Raw genomic sequence first — 17,476 nt, 5'->3', positions numbered from 1 at the left:
TACTCTCACTGAAGCGTGTATGTGAGCGCCTCTAATGACGCAAGTGTCCGACTCTCAGTGTGATTCTCCTGGTCATGTCAAGGAATATCTTTGTGACCTTTGTGACCTTTGTGACCTTTGTGACCTTTGTGACCTTTGTGACTTTTGTGACCTGCTTGTGGTCGGTTTTCATCTTCACTTCCACTTCGTAAGCTGTTTAGTCGGTTAAGGATTTATTGTTTTATATATACTTACCAGCAATGATTTTACAGAACTTCATTAATTAAAGGAAAAAATTATATATATATACATATATATATATATATATATATATATATATATATATATATATATATATATATATATATATATATTTATATATATATATATATATATATATATATATATATATATATATATATATATATTTATATATATACATATATATCTTTGGTCGAAGGGGATTCGAACCTACGCACCTTGCAACAAGGTAGGCAGTGCTCTACCACCGTACCACACTGGTCTAATGCCTTGGCGCCCCGCATCGGCGTCTAGCGTTAGTAGCGTTGGTAGAGTGGCACTCTGAAGGGTAGAGTGGCACTCTGGAGGGTAGAGTGGCATTCTGGAAGGTAGAGTGGCACTCTGGAGGGTAGAGTGGTACTCTAGAGGATAGAGTGGCACTCTGGAGGGTAGAGAGGTACTCTGGAGGATAGAATGGCACTCTGTGGGTAGAGTGGCACTCTGGAGGGTAGAGTGGCACTCTGGAGGGTAGAGTGGCACTCTGAAGGGTAGAGTGGCACTCTGGGGATAGAGTGGCACTATGGGGGTAGAGTGGCACTAGTCACACAAAGAAATCACTCAGCCTGGGAGAAGTCAGTGCTTGACTGTGACAGCTAACTTTAACCCCTTTTATCAAGAGCCCTCTCACCAGTATCAAGGCTCTCTCTGCTTGTATCAAGAGCCCTCTCACTAGTATCAAGGCTCTCTCTGCTTGTATCAGGAGCCGTCTCATTAGTATCAAGGCTCTCTCTGCTTGTATCAAGAGCCCTCTCACTAGTATCAATACTCTCTCTGCTTGTATCAAGAGCCGTCTCACTAATATCAAGGCTCTCTCTGCTTGTATCAGGAGCCGTCTCATTAGTATCAAGGCTCTCTCTGCTTGTATCAAGAGCCGTCTCACTAGTATCAATACTCTCTCTGCTTGTATCAAGAGTCATCTCACTAATATCAAGGCTCTCTCTGCTTGTAACAATAGCTGTCTCACTAGTATCAAGGGTCTCTTAGGATCAAGACCCATGACACTAGTATAGCCTCACTCCTTGGCTCAAGATTCATCTCAGTAGAATCAAGAGTGTGGTGTCCTTGACGGTTCCTTACTGTGATAGCAGAGTCAGTGTGACCAGAGTCTCACCTCACCGGGCCTGAAGCTGGTGGAGTCCACAGTGTTGTTGAAGAGCCAGTTGAAGGTCAGGTTAGCTGGGTAAGCATCCACTGTACACTGTAGCGTCACCACCTCCCCCTCCACTGCTGTCACCATCCTGCGCTCCTGCGCGCACATCGGCACATCTGTAGGAACACCATAAAGTTATAGTGATTAGTATGGAAAGTTGCTTGACTTGAACATACATACTGATTTTAGACATGAAACTTGATGTATTTTCCTTGTCAACCATGATGTCTGCTGGCGACCTTTTCACCTTCATAAATTAAGTGTACCTTCTTCAAGGCCATTTTATTAATTTATTAATAACCACTTATTTTTGGGTTTATTGACAAATTCAAGCTACAGTAAACCTGTAGTTATTAATTCAAAGTGATTCATAGATGCATTTTTTAAACCAGAATTTAAAAGTATAATTGTCCATATTAATGCAGGAAGATTGACATGTAGAGACTTTGCTTTTTCCAAAATATGGAAAGTGATAATGAATACCTGCTTAGTTTGAATAAATTGCAAAGGTTAATATAAGGTGTGGTACTACTGAGGTAGACAGATGTAGGTAACCCAGGCTTGTGGTACTACTGAGGTAGATGTAGGTAACCCAGGCTTGTGGTACTACTGAGGTAGATGTAGGTAACCCAGGCTTGTGGTACTACTGAGGTAGACAGATGTAGGTAACCCAGGCTTGTGGTACTACTGAGGTAGACAGATGTAGGTAACCCAGGCTTGTGGTACTACTGAGGTAGACAGATGTAGGTAACCCAGGCTTGTGGTACTACTGAGGTAGACAGATGTAGGTAACCCAGGCTTGTGGTACTACTGAGGTAGACAGATGTAGGTAACCCAGGCTTGTGGTACTACTGAGGTAGACAGATGTAGGTAACCCAGGCTTGTGGTACTACTGAGGTAGACAGATGTAGGTAACCCAGGCTTGTGGTACTACTGAGGTAGACAGATGTAGGTAACCCAGGCTTGTGGTACTACTGAGGTAGACAGATGTAGCTAACCCAGGCTTGTGGTACTACTGAGGTAGACAGATGTAGGTAACCAAGGCTTGTGGTACTACTGAGGTAGACAGATGTAGGTAACCCAGGCTTGTGGTACTACTGAGGTAGACAGATGTAGGTAACCCAGGCTTGTGGTACTACTGAGGTAGACAAATGTAGGTAACCCAGACTTGTGGTACTACTGAGGTAGACAGATGTAGGTAACCCAGGCTTGTGGTACTACTGAGGTAGACAGATGTAGGTAACCCAGGCTTGTGGTACTACTGAGGTAGACAGATGTAGGTAACCAAGGCTTGTGGAACTACTGAGGTAGACAGATGTAGGTAACCAAGGCTTGTGGTACTACTGAGGTAGACAGATATAGGTAACCCAGGCTTGTGGTACTACTGAGGTAGACAGATGTAGGTAACCAAGGCTTGTGGTACTACTGAGGTAGACAGATGTAGGTAACCAAGGCTTGTGGTACTACTGAGGCAGACAGATGTAGGTAATCCAGGCTTGTGGTACTACTGAGGTAGACAGATGTAGGTAACCCAGGCTTGTGGTACTACTGAGGTAGACAGATGTAGGTAACCCAGGCTTGTGGTACTACTGAGGTAGACAGATGTAGGTAACCCAGGCTTGTGGTACTACTGATGTAGACAGATGTAGGTAACCCAGGCTTGTGGTACTACTGAGGTAGACAGATGTAGGTAACCCAGGCTTGTACATGAATGATTCAGAGAACCGACATGTTGATGAATTAGACACATGTGCAACTCTTGGGTATCTTTATTGAGGAAACGTTTCGCCACACAGTGGCTTCATCAGTCCAAACCAAGGAGAATCGTAAAGAACAGGAGGAGAATGAGGTAATCAGTCCCTCAACCTAGAGTCGATGTGGTCAGTCCATCAACTTGTCGGTTCTCTGAACCATTCATCTACAATCTTGTCAGACACTGCAACTTCTTGGGATCTTAATACTTCGCTTGCCTAACCCTTGGGCACGACCTTGGGCACGACCTTGGGCACGACCTTGGGCACGACCTTGGGCACGACCTTGGGCACGACCTTGGGCACGACCTACTTCCACATTGGTCAAGTGTGACACCACCTACGACTGTTGCACCTCTCCTGCCTACGGTATATAAGCTGCTTCTCCGCTCATATGCTGTATTCTATTCAAGATTGATGGACTGATCACATCGACTCAAGGTTGAGGGACTAATTACCTTATTCTCCTCCTGTTCTTCACGATTCTCCTTGGTTTGGACTGATGAAGCCACTGTGTGGCGAAACGTTTCCTCAATAAAGATACCCAAGAGTTGCACATGTCTAATTTATCAACCCAGGCTTGCTGTTACAAGAATCAACCAACGAGGCTGAAAAAACGTTTTCTTGCATTATTTGGATATAGATTTGACTCCTTTGAGGAGACAGGTAGTGGCGCAGCCAGAAACCTTCTCAGTAAAAGAAAATAGAAAATAACAATTCAAATAATAATAACAATGACAATAATAACAATAATAGCAATAATAGTTGCAGTTATAATAATAATAATAATAATAATAATAATAATAATAATAATAATAATAATAATAATAATAATAATAATGATAATAATAATAATAATAATAATAATAATAATAATAATAATAATAATAATAATAATAATAATAATAATAATAATAATAATAATAATAATAATAATAATAATAATAATAATAATAATAATTATTATTATTATTATAACGATATAATCATTAAAAATGAATAAGTCAATAAAAAATTTTTCCTGTTATGCTTATTATAATGTCCAGACCGATGAAATCACAACTTTATTTTGGACTCTAGTAAACACACACAAGCGTAAATCACCAATAATTTACTGAAAAAACATTTCCACTACTAACTGCTGAATCCCGTGTTTAGAAACATTTAAAATAAAAAGTTCATTCCGGCAGCGAGTGAGGACGAGCAACCGTGAGAGCCAAAACAAATGATTTTTCAAAATATATCTTGAAGTCTGGCTGTTGAAGGTCTCACACATGATTTCCCTTCCAACTCAAGCAGAACAATCTCACTTATTACATTTTTCAGTTTTCTTGAACGCTTCCTGCGAGAATATATTAAATATATCTCTTTATAGGTACATCATTACATTAATAAGGCCAATGTTAACATCGTTATTTTGATGGCTTACGTACTGATGTAATTTCTTATATATATTTTGTTCTTATTCTTTGATATAGACAACTGTCTTCTAACTTTTATTCAAGATGTAAACAATAGCAACTTTTTTTATTAATCTACAACCTACGTCTCAGTAAGAGCAGTGTGTTTCCTCTACACATGTATCCTTAACTCAGGTATCCTGAACTCCATGCCAGATAACCTCCACTAGGTTCTTCAGGTCTCCTATACTCCATGCCAGATAGCCTCCACTAGGTTCTTCAGGTATCCTGGACTCCATGCCAGATAGCCTCCACTAGGTTCTTCAGGTCTCCTATACTCCATGCCAGATAGCCTCCACTAGGTTCTTCAGGTATCCTGGACTCCATGCCAGATAGCCTCCACTAGGTTCTTCAGGTCTCCTATACTCCATGCCAGATAACCTCCACTAGGTTCTTCAGGTATCCTGGACTCCATGCCAGATAGCCTCCACTAGGTTCTTCAGGTCTCCTATACTCCATGCCAGATAGCCTCCACTAGGTTCTTCAGGTATCCTGGACTCCATGCCAGATAGCCTCCACTAGGTTCTTCAGGTATCCTGGACTCCATGCCAGATAGCCTTCACTAGGTTCTTCAGGTATCCTGGACTCCATGCCAGATAACCTCCACTAGGTTCTTCAGGTATCCTGGACTCCATGCCAGATAGCCTCCACTAGGTTCTTCAGGTCTCCTATACTCCATGCCAGATAGCCTCCACTAGGTTCTTCAGGTATCCTGGACTCCATGCCAGATAGCCTCCACTAGGTTCTTCAGGTCTCCTATACTCCATGCCAGATAGCCTCCACTAGGTTCTTCAGGTATCCTGGACTCCATGCCAGATAGCCTCCACTAGGTTCTTCAGGTATCCTGGACTCCATGCCAGATAGCCTTCACTAGGTTCTTCAGGTATCCTGGACTCCATGCCAGATAACCTCCACTAGGTTCTTCAGGTATCCTGGACTCCATGCCAGATAGCCTCCACTAGGTTCCTCAGGACTCCTGGACTCCATGCCAGATAGCCTCCACTAGGCTCCTCAGGTCTCCTGGACTCCATGCCAGATAGCCTCCACTAGGTTCTTCAGGTATCCTGGACTCCATGACAGATAGCCTCCTCTAGGTTCCTCAGGACTCCTGGACTCCATGCCAGATAGCCTCCACTAGGTTCTTCAGGTATCCTGGACTCCATGCCAGATAGCCTCCACTAGGTTCTTCAGGTATCCTGGACTCCATGCCAGATAGCCTCCACTAGGTTCTTCAGGTATCCTGGACTCCATGCCAGATAGCCTCCACTAGGTTCTTCAGGTATCCTGGACTCCATGACAGATGGCCTCCTCTAGGCTCCTCAGGTCTCCTGGACTCGTAGCCAGATAGCCTCCACTAGGCTCCTCAGGTCTCCTGGACTCCATGCCAGATAGCCTCCACTAGGTTCTTCAGGTATCCTGGACTCCATGCCAGATAGCCTCCACTAGGTTCTTCAGGTATCCTGGACTCCATGCCAGATAGCCTCCACTAGGCTCCTCAGGTCTCCTGGACTCCATGCCAGATAGCCTCCACTAGGCTCCTCAGGTCTCCTGGACTCGTAGCCAGATAGCCTCCACTAGGCCCTTCAGGTCTCCTGGACTCCATGCCAGATAGCCTCCACTAGGCTCCTCAGGTCTCCTGGACTCCATGCCAGATAGCCTCCACTAGGCTCCTCAGGTCTCCTGGACTCGTAGCCAGATACCCTCCACTAGGCTCCTCAGGTCTCCTGAACTCGTAGCCAGATAGCCTCCACTAGGCTCTTCAGGTCTCCTGAACTCCATGCCAGATAGCCTCCACTAGGCTCCTCAGGTCCCCTGGGCTCCATACCAAGTAGCCTCCACTAGGCTCCTCAGGTCTCCTGGACTCCATGCCAGATAGCCTCCACTAGGCTCCTCAGGTCTCCTGGACTCCATGCCAGATAGCCTTCACTAGGCTCCTCAGGTCTCCTGGACTCCATGCCAGATAGCCTCCACTAGGCTCCTCAGGTCTCCTGGACTCCATGCCAGATAGCCTCCACTAGGCTCCTCAGGTCTCCTTTACTCCATGCCAGATAGCCTCCACTAGGCTCCTCAGGTCTCCTGGACTCCATGCCAGATAGCCTCCACTAGGCTCCTCAGGTCTCCTGGACTCCATGCCAGATAGTCTCCACTAGGCTCCTCAGGTCTCCTGGACTCCATGCCAGATAGCCTTCACTAGGCTCCTCAGGTCTCCTTTACTCCATGCCAGATAGCCTCCACTAGGCTCCTCAGGTCTCCTGGACTCCATGCCAGATAGCCTCCACTAGGCTCCTCAGGTCTCCTGGACTCTATGCCAGATAGCCTCCACTAGGCTCCTCAGGTATCCTGGACTCCATGCCAGATAGCCTCCACTAGGCTTCTCAGGTCTCCTTTACTCCATGCCAGATAGCCTCCACTAGGCTCCTCTTCTATGGATTTTTTTTGGCAGGCCTTGGAGATAGGATATGATTGGGAATAACATAGATACACCCATTCATTATAATGGTCATTTTGAATTATGATTAATGGGAGAAACCTTTGTCATCTCCCTAAATTGTTATCTCACATGGGACTCAGATTCCAGTGATTTGTTTTAGTCATATTTTTCATATGTGTATTTATTACTAATTAACTTTATTGATTGATCAAGTATTTCACGGGAAGTGTTATCCCTTATTTTATTATGCATATTTATGTTAGTGTTACTATTGTTATGATACTTATTACGTTTTGTTATAATTATTTATTAAGAATATAATAATGTCTTGATATAGTACATAAGAGTGTAGGTAAGGAAGGTATGTGCATATGATTACATGAATGTACACTTGTTGCATATTCAGGTGTGTGTATGTTTATGTGTGTGTATATATATTGTTGTACGTATGAATGTATGTATGTGTATGTACTTCACGTACCAACACCACCACTACTACTACCACCACAACTTCCACCACCACCACCACCACCACCACCACCATTACCACCACCACCACACCAACACCTCCACTATCATCACCATCCTCAAAACCATCACCACTACTACCACCATCATATGTATGTGTATATATGTATGTGTATATATGTGAATCTACAACCTATAATATTAGTTATTGTGTAGGTAATACTTTCAACAGTTAACGTCCTTAAGTTGAACCTCTGTACAAAGATCTCATTGAAATCAATTTTGGAAATGGTCAGTATGCAGAGAGGAACTGCACATGTCAGTTGTTCTGTAAATCTTCACATAGTGACAGCTGACCAGGGTTTAAAATGTGAAGCTGATTAAATGAAGCGTTCTGAGCTGTTGACGAGAACCTTCAATGGTAAGAGCAACCTGTAGCTGACAGATGGATGACTCTGGCATCACGCACTCCGGTATTTCAGGCTTCACTCACTTCAAGAAATTCAAAATCGGTATAAGAACGAAGTTTTCAATGTTTATTAATTTTATATTTGCAGTTGTATTAGTTCTAAAATAATCTACAATCCTGTAAAAAAATATATTTTAAGTTAAAAAACATAAGTAAAACAAATGGCAAATTGGCAGTCACACAGCTCCATTTTAATACAAAAATATTACGTATTAAGATACGTCACTTTACCGGGTTTGAAGCTGATCAGAAGAGGCATTCTCTAGTTAAACATGAGAAATAGTTTAGCTTCTTAATAAAAATATTAAATTGAAATTAACGCAGCTTAAAGTGCTTTAATAAAGCCTACCAATGGTAAAATTTTTAAGCCGATCAAAACAGGCATTTCTCAGCAACTGATCAGATTCCAATGATTCCAAGTTTTTTTAATTTTTCAATAACACTGCCAAATTTGCACCAATTCTGATTAAACTTACGGGGTGTCATCTTTTGTTATATACATTACCAATAATATTTTGACGCCATTCAGATGAAGAAGAAACATTAGTTATTTACGAGAAAATAATAATATCACTATTTATTCAGAAAAGTTGGCAGTCTGGGACTTACTGCTGCCATTTGCAGTGATATGATTAAGTTCAAAAAAGCACAACAGTGGTGAAAATTTGAAGCCGATCATATGACTCATTCTCCAGTTTTGGAGCGGATTACAACAATTCCGTTTTATTTTTCTGTTTTAATATATCAATTTTGCCTGAACGCAAATTAAACTATCCTGGCTCTATGATACATCAGAGGAGGTAAACTTAACAGGTACTATCCTGGCTCTATGATGCTTCAGAGGAGGTAAACTTAACAGGTACTATCCTGGCTCTATGATGCATCAGAGGAGGTAAACTTAACAGGTACTATCCTGGCTCTATGATGCTTCAGAGGAGGTAAACTTAACAGGTACTATCCTGGCTCTAAGATGCATCAGAGGAGGTAAACTTAACAGGTACTATCCTGGCTCTATGTTGCATCAGAGGAGGTAAACTTAACAGGTACTATCCTGGCTCTATGATGCATCAGAGGAGGTAAACTTAACAGGTACTATCCTGGCTCTATGATGCATCAGAGGAGGTAAACTTAACAGGTACTATCCTGGCTCTATGATGCATCAGAGGAGGTAAACTTAACAGGTACTATCCTGGCTCTATGATGCATCAGAGGAGGTAAACTTAACAGGTACTACTCTATGATGCATCAGAGGAGGTAAACTTAACAGGTACTATCCTGGCTCTATGATACATCAGAGGAGGTAAACTTAACAGGTACTATCCTGGCTCTATGATGCATCAGAGGAGGTAAACTTAACAGGTACTATCCTGGCTCTATGATACATCAGAGGAGGTAAACTTAACAGGTACTATCCTGGCTCTATGATGCTTCAGAGGAGGTAAACTTAACAGGTACTATCCTGGCTCTATGATGCTTCAGATGAGGTAAACTTAACAGGTACTATCCTGGCTCTATGATGCTTCAGAGGAGGTAAACTTAACAGGTACTATCCTGGCTCTAAGATGCATCAGAGGAGGTAAACTTAACAGGTACTATCCTGGCTCTATGTTGCATCAGAGGAGGTAAACTTAACAAGTACTATCCTGGCTCTATGATGCATCAGAGGAGGTAAACTTAACAGGTACTATCCTGACTCTATGATGCATCAGAGGAGGTAAACTTAACAGGTACTATCCTGGCTCTATGTTGCATCAGAGGAGGTAAACTTAACAGGTACTATCCTGGCTCTATGATGCATCAGAGGAGGTAAACTTAACAGGTACTATCCTGGCTCTATGATGCATCAGAGGAGGTAAACTTAACAGGTACTATCCTGGCTCTATGTTGCATCAGAGGAGGTAAACTTAACAGGTACTATCCTAGCTTTAACATGCATCACAGGAGGTAAACTTAACAGGTACTATCCTAGCTTTAACATGCATCACAGGAGGTACACTTAACAGGTACTATCCTAGCTTTAACATGCATCACAGGAGGTAAACTTAACAGGTACTATCCTAGCTTTAACATGCATCACAGGAGGTACACTTAACAGGTACTATCCTAGCTTTAACATGCATCAGAGGAGGTACACTTAACAGGTACTATCCTAGCTTTAACATGCATCAGAGGAGGTACACTTAACAGGTACTATCCTAGCTTTAACATGCATCAGAGGAGGTAAACTTAACAGGTACTATCCTAGCTTTAACATGCATCACAGGAGGTAAACTTAACAGGTACTATCCTAGCTTTAACATGCATCACAGGAGGTAAACTTCTAATGATGCATTAGAAGAGAAAAACTGAATTCAGCTTAAAGTGATATAATGGGATTAATATTTCACTATATTCTGCAGATAAAATCGTCAGATCTTCACCAACACATTTGAATTTCATCTCACGCCGCTGTAATATGTTTTGGCATCATTTTCAACATTTGAAGGTCCCTCACTCAGGATTTTGGAAGTTATCCCAGCCATTCCAGGATGCTGGGAATGAGTTCAACAGCTGTGTTCATAGGGCACGTGAACATGCCAAGACCTTGCTCCTCGTTACCATCCACAAGTGTTGAACATTGGAAGACGACTGGACCAAGTATTCTCGAATAATGAGTAAAATAAAATCGATAGGATGGAGGATATAAAATAATATTCACGTAACTACTTACAGGTCCTTCTTCAGGGGTACCTAATATTCACGTAACTACTTAAAGGTCTTTCTTCAGGGGTACCTAATATTCACGTAACTACTTAAAGGTCTTTATTCAGAGGTACTTAATATTCACGTAACTACTTTAAGGTCTTTCTTCAGGGGTACCTAATATTCGCGTAACTACTTACAGGTCCTTCTTCAGGGGTACAACAACTACCGACTAGAGTTGACAGTCGAGATGTACTGTTATTTCTGTTACAGTTTTCCTGTGTACAAGTGGAATACCCTTCAGCACGGTCAAGTGGTCACTATACTTCTATTAAGATCACTCTGGACTCTGCGAAATCAATATCCACCATCTGTCAACAGCGACTCTGGAAGTTGTTGACAGGATGGTACACTAGTGTTGACAGTGGTACGCTGGTGTTGACAACGGTACACTGGTGTTGACAGTGGTACGCTGGTGTTGACAACGGTACACTGGTGTTGACAGTGGTACGCTGGTGTTGACAATGGTACACTGGTGTTGACAGTGGTACGCTGGTGTTGACAATGGTACACTGGTGTTGACAGTGGTACGCTGGTGTTGACAATGGTACACTGGTGTTGACAATGGTAAACTGGTTTTGGCAGTGGTACGCTGGTGTTGACAATGGTACACTGGTGTTGACAGTGGTACGCTGGTGTTGACAATGGTACACTGGTGTTGACAATGGTAAACTGGTTTTGGCAGTGGTACGCTGGTGTTGACAATGGTACACTGGTGTTGACAGTGGTACGCTGGTGCTGAGAGATGTACACTGGTGTTGACATTGTACACTGGTGTTGAGAATTGTACACTTGGTGTTGACAGTGGTACATCGGTGTTGGCAGTGGTACACTGGTGTTGACAGTGGTACACTGGTGTTGACAGTGGTACACTGGTGTTGGCAGTGGTACACTGGTGGTGACAGTGGTAAACTGGTATTTACAGGGGGTAAACTGGCGTTGACATTGGTACACTGGTATTGACAGTGGTACACTGGTGTTGACAGTGGTACACTGGTGTTGACCGTGGTACACTGTTGTTGACTGTGGTACACTGGTGTTGAGAGTTGTAAACTGGTGTTGACAGTGGTACATCGGTGCTTACAGTGGTACACTGGTGTTGACAGTGGTACACTGGTGTTGACAGTGGTACATCGATGTTGACAGTGGTACACTGGTGTTGACAGTAGTACATCGATGTTGACAGTGGCACGCTAAGCTGAATGAGGTGTCGCTGTGCGATGATATTCAGAGTAATTCAGGACTGCAGAGGAAACTGGTAAACCAGATGGCAGTGTGTTAACTCTGGCAAGAAGGTGTCAACCACAGACGTGGTGTTCACTCTTGTAAGGTGTCAACCACAGTCGTGGTGTTAACTCTGGCAAGAAGGTGTCAACCATAGTCGTGGTGTTCACTCTGCAAGAAGGTGTCAACCACAGTCGTGGTGTTAACTACTACTACTACTACCACTACTACTACCACCACCACCTCTTCCTGCCTATATATAGCCGTCCTGCTCCACTTCTGGTTAGTGTGACTTTGTCAATGGTCCAAGTCGGACCGAAACGTCGTCGTAAGCTTCTCTCTTTTATGTGCGGGTTATTTGTGTAAGGTGTCAACCACTGTCGTGGTGAACATTAAAATGGTATAAAATACCGACAGGTTGTTAGGTAAGACACATATGCAACAGTTAGGTATCTTTATTTCGAAACGTGTCTTACCTAACAACCTGTCGGTATTTTATACCATTTTAATGTTCAATCTGTCAGACACTGCAACACAAGGGTATCTTGGTACAGACCTGCAATCAACTTCGACAACCTCTACTAGTGAGAACGGCTGGATTTGAGAGGGACCTGACCTCCCAACATCTGAGTTCTTACCTCTTCTAGTGACCTACGTCTCACCTGGCGCTATATAAGGCTCCATCCTGTCACCTCATCTCCATATTGTTTCATACTATGGAACAATGCTCTTCTCCAGACTGAGGGACTGACCACCTCAAAACTTTAAGGGTGATGGACTGATTACATCGTCTTCAAGTATCTTCTGCTTCTATCAACTTTTCTGTACTCGACTGAAGAAGCCTACTGTGTAGGCGAAACGTTTCGAAATAAAGATACCTAACTGTTGCATATGTGTCTTACCTAACACTGTCGTGGTGTTAACTCTGGCAAGAAGGCGTCAACCACAGTCATTGATGAATGACATGACCCGAGATACATTCTGAACGAGTCTTAATGCTTTGGTCTCCTCTATTAAGTTCACTGTAGAGAAAGAAATGGAATCTAAATTTCCTTTCCTAGATGTATTCATACACCATTTTAATTAAAATTTCAAGTTTACAGTGTATAGGAAGGCCACTAATGTGTATTCATATATCCACTATTAATCCAACCTTGAGACCAGAGTGAAAATGAGTATCTTTCTCATCATCATCATATTTCTGAGATCTTACCGAGTATGTAGCCCTGAATTTCTCGATTAAGAAATCAGGAAAATGTTTGACATTGCCATGAAACTGCGATACCCTAAGAATTTTGTGGAATCAGCATTGCTGGCAGCTAGGAAAACTAATCATAGGACTGAACAAAGGACAACACCTCAGATCAAGAATGTGTCGGTTCTCCCATTCTATGAGAATTTATCTGTCCTGCAGAATGCTCTTAAAAGACTTAAGATACAGGCAGTTTTAATGAATTCGAAGACTGTTAAAAGAATTTTGATAAAGGATTCTCCACAACATTGTGTTGGTGGAGTGTGCGTAGAATTGATTACAATGGGTACAACTTATGTGGAACAAACTAGCACACTTCTAGATATTAGAATATCACAACACAAATATTCGATACGGACTGCCCAAGAATAAAATACGATTTTCAGCCCATTAGAGTATGTAAAAATATGGCAAATTGGCCAGAAGCTAAAGTCATTGTCCTTTGTTCCACTTGGCCTGGACAGCGCATTGTAGAATCGGCCATCATAAAACATGATGAATATTCATTACATAATAATAGTGGCAATTTATTCAAATTAGATTCGTTTATAATGAAGGTTATACTTCATAGCCTAAATCAGGACTCTTATATGAATGGGGTGGCTCTGGTGGCCTGGTGGCTAAAGCTCTCGCTTCACACTTGAAGGGTCTGGGTTCGATTCCCATAAAGAGTAAAAGCATTAGGGACGTATTTCTTTACACCGGTTGCCCCTGTTCATCCATCAGTAAAATGGGTACCTGGGGATGTTAGTAGACTGGTGTAGGTCGCATCCTGGGACAAAACTGGCCTAATTTGCCCGAGATGCTCAGCATAAGAAGGGGTTTTCTATGTAGTAGTATGTCATTGATGTCAGCTATGGTCTGTATACCTTGTACATGTACTGGCAGGAAATAAAGATATTATATTAAATTATTACTATAGTAGCAAACATAGGAAGTAGGGTTCGTTTAGCATGGTTCTGATGGTTCCACAAGAGTCCACCTCAGAATCTTTTGCTATAAACTAGTCATTTTGCATAAACTACAGATGTCTCCCCCTTTAATTGAGTCGAGGTGGACCCGTTTTCTAATGAATGGAAAAATACCTATATAATTGGCAAATATCTATATTTAGAATTTAAGCCTCTTATATCTTATCAAAGTTGACTGAATTTTTGATAAGAGTCATAACTGTTATGATCGTCAGGTTATCACTATAATATTAATGCTCGTGGGCTGCCTTGAAACATATTCAATCTTTCAGGCACCGGGCACTGGGTACTGGTTGGTATGTCATGGGTACTGGGTACTGGTTGGTATGCCTGGGGCACTGGGTACTGATTGGTATGTCTGGGGCACTGGGTACTGGTTGGTATGACTGGGGCACTGGGTACTGGTTGGTAGGTCTGGGGCACTGGGTACTGGTTGGTATGACTGGGGCACTGAATACTGGTTGTTATGCCTGGGGCACTGGGTACTGGTTGGTATGTCTGGGGCACTGGGTACTGGTTGCTATGCTTGGGACACTGGGTATTGGTTGATATGTCTGGGGCACTGGGTGCTGGTTAGTATGTCTGAGGCACAGGGTACTGGTTGGTATGTCTGGGGCACTGGGTACTGGTTGGTATGTCTGGGGCACTGGGTACTGGTTGCTATGCTTGAGACACTGGGTACTGGTTGGTATGTCTGGGGCACTGGGAACTGGTTGGAATGTCTGGGGGACTGGGTACTGGTTGGTATGTGTGGGGCACTGGGTACTGGTTGGTATGTCTGGGGCACTGGGTACTGGTTGGTATGTCTGGGACACTGGGTACTGGTGGGTATATCTGGAGCACTGGGTACTGGTTGGTATGTCTGGGGCACTGGGTACTGGTTGGTATGTCTGGGGCACTGGGTACTGGTTGGTATGTCTGGGGCACTGGGAACTGGTTGGAATGTCTGGGGCACTGGGTATTCGTTGGTATGTCTGGGGCACTGGGTATGGTTGGTATGTCTGGGGCAATGGGTACTGGTTGGTATGTCTGGGACACTTGGTACTGGTTGGTATGTCTGGAGCACTGGGTACTGGTTGGTATGTCTTGGGCACTGGGTACTGGTTGGTATGTCTGGGGCATTGGGTACTGGTTGGTATGTCTGAGGCACTGGGTACTGGTTGGTATGTCTGGTGCACTGGGTACTGGTTGGTATGTCTGGGGCACTAGGAACTGGTTGCTATGCTTGGGACACTGGGTATTGGTTGATATGTCTGGGGCACTGGGTGCTGGTTAGTATGTCTGGGGCACAGGGTACTGGTTGGTATGTCTGGGGCACTGGGTACTGGTTGGTATGCCTGGGGCACTGGGTATTGGTTGCTATGCTTGGGACACTGGGTACTGGTTGGTATGTCTGGGGCACTGGGTACTGGTTGGTATGGCAATATAAACACAATTGCAGTATAATGTGATCCTTTATTGACTACGTTTCGCCCACACAGTCGGTATTTTATACCATTTATTTCCACTGGTTGGTATGCTTGGGACACTGGGTACTGATTGGTATGTCTGGGGCACTGGGTACTGGTTGGTATGTCTGGAGCACTGGATACTGATTGGTATGTCTGGGGCACTGGGTATTGGTTGGTATGCCTGGGGCACTGGGTACTGGTTGGTATGTCTGGGGCTCTGGGTACTGGTTGGTATGTATGGGGCACTGGGTACTGGTTGGTATGTCTGGGGCACTGGGTACTGGTTGCTATGCTTGGGACACTGGGTATTGGTTGATATGTCTTGGGCACTGGGTGCTGGTTAGTATGTCTGAGGCACAGGGTACTGTTTCGTATGTCTGGGGCACTGGGTACTGGTTGGTATGTCTGGGGCACTGGGTACTGGTTGCTATGCTTGAGACACTGGGTACTGGTTGGTATGTCTGGGGCACTGGGAACTGGTTGGAATGTCTGGGGCAGTTGGTACTGGTTGGTATGTCTGTGGCACTGGGTACTGGTTGGTATGTCTGGGGCACTGGGTACTGGTTGGTATGTCTGGGGCACTGGGAACTGGTTGGAATGTCTGGGGCACTGGGTACTGGTTGGTATGTCTGGGGCACTGGGAACTGGTTGGAATGTCTGGGGCACTGGGTACTGGTTGGTATGTCTGGGGCACTGGGTATGGTTGCTATGTCTGGGGCACTGGGTACTGGTTGATATGTCTCGGGCACTGGGTACTGGTTGGTATGTCTGGGGCACTGGGTACTGGTTGGTATGTCTGGGGCACTGGGTACTGGTTGGTATGTCTGGGGCACTGGGTACTACTTCCCTCTTGCCTCATCACAGCAATAACACTCTGACCATGTTTTACTCTAATTCATCCTCTATTCCGCAACATTGCAAGCTCCTGATGATGTGTTAATGGCAACAATAAAGGCCTTGAGTTATCATTCAAATCCTCCCCTTGGTTAATTTGCATCTCGTATCGCTTGTTCGCTTTTTTGCATAACACACACACACACACACACACACACACACACACACACACACACACACACACACACACACACACACACACACACACACACAGGAAAGGCACTGCAATGGATCAGAGAATACCTGACAGGGAGGCAACAACGAGTCATGGTACGCGACGAGGTGTCAGAGTGGGCGCCTGTGACAAGCGGGGTTCCACAGGGGTCAATCCTAGGACCTGTGCTGTTCTTGGTATATGTGAACGACATAACGGAAGGGATAGACTCAGAAGTTTCCTTGTTTGCAGATGATGCGAAGTTAATGAGAAGAATCAAATCAGATGAGGATCAGGCAGGACTACAAAGAGACCTGGACAGGCTACAAGCCTGGTCCAGCAACTGGCTCCTTGAATTTAACCCTGCCAAATGCAAAGTCATGAAGATTGGAGAAGGGCAAAGAAGACCGCAGACACAATATAGTTTAGATGGCCAAAGACTGCAAACCTCACTCAAGGAAAAAGATCTGGGGGTGAGTATAACACCGAGCATATCTCCTGAGGCGCACATCAATCAGATAACTGCTGCAGCATATGGGCGCCTGGCAAATCTACGGATAGCGTTCCGATACCTCAGTAAGGATTCGTTTAAGACTCTGTATACCATTTACGTCAGGCCCATACTGGAGTATGCAGCACCAGTTTGGAATCCACACCTAGTCAAGCACGTCAAGAAATTAGAGAAAGTGCAAAGGTTTGCAACAAGACTAGTCCAAGAGCTACGGGGATTGTCCTACGAAGAAAGGTTGAGGGAAATCGGCCTGACGACACTGGAGGACA

At 43.9% G+C, this 17,476-nt stretch overlaps 1 protein-coding gene across 1 annotated transcript in view; it reads right to left on the bottom strand.

Annotated features, from left to right (window-relative positions):
* LOC128689616 (uncharacterized) overlaps window positions 1-17,476 on the bottom strand; it is a 233,464-nt gene that overhangs the window by 70,348 nt on the left and 145,640 nt on the right. The window contains exon 10 of the mRNA XM_070087707.1: window positions 1,391-1,545. Coding sequence (XP_069943808.1) covers window positions 1,391-1,545 — 155 coding nt within the window. The remainder of the gene's footprint in view (window positions 1-1,390; window positions 1,546-17,476) is intronic.

This window comes from Cherax quadricarinatus, chromosome 22, assembly GCF_038502225.1.
Source record: "Cherax quadricarinatus isolate ZL_2023a chromosome 22, ASM3850222v1, whole genome shotgun sequence".
Lineage (NCBI taxonomy): Eukaryota > Metazoa > Arthropoda > Malacostraca > Decapoda > Parastacidae > Cherax > Cherax quadricarinatus.
This window is presented reverse-complemented; position numbering and strand designations above follow the sequence as displayed.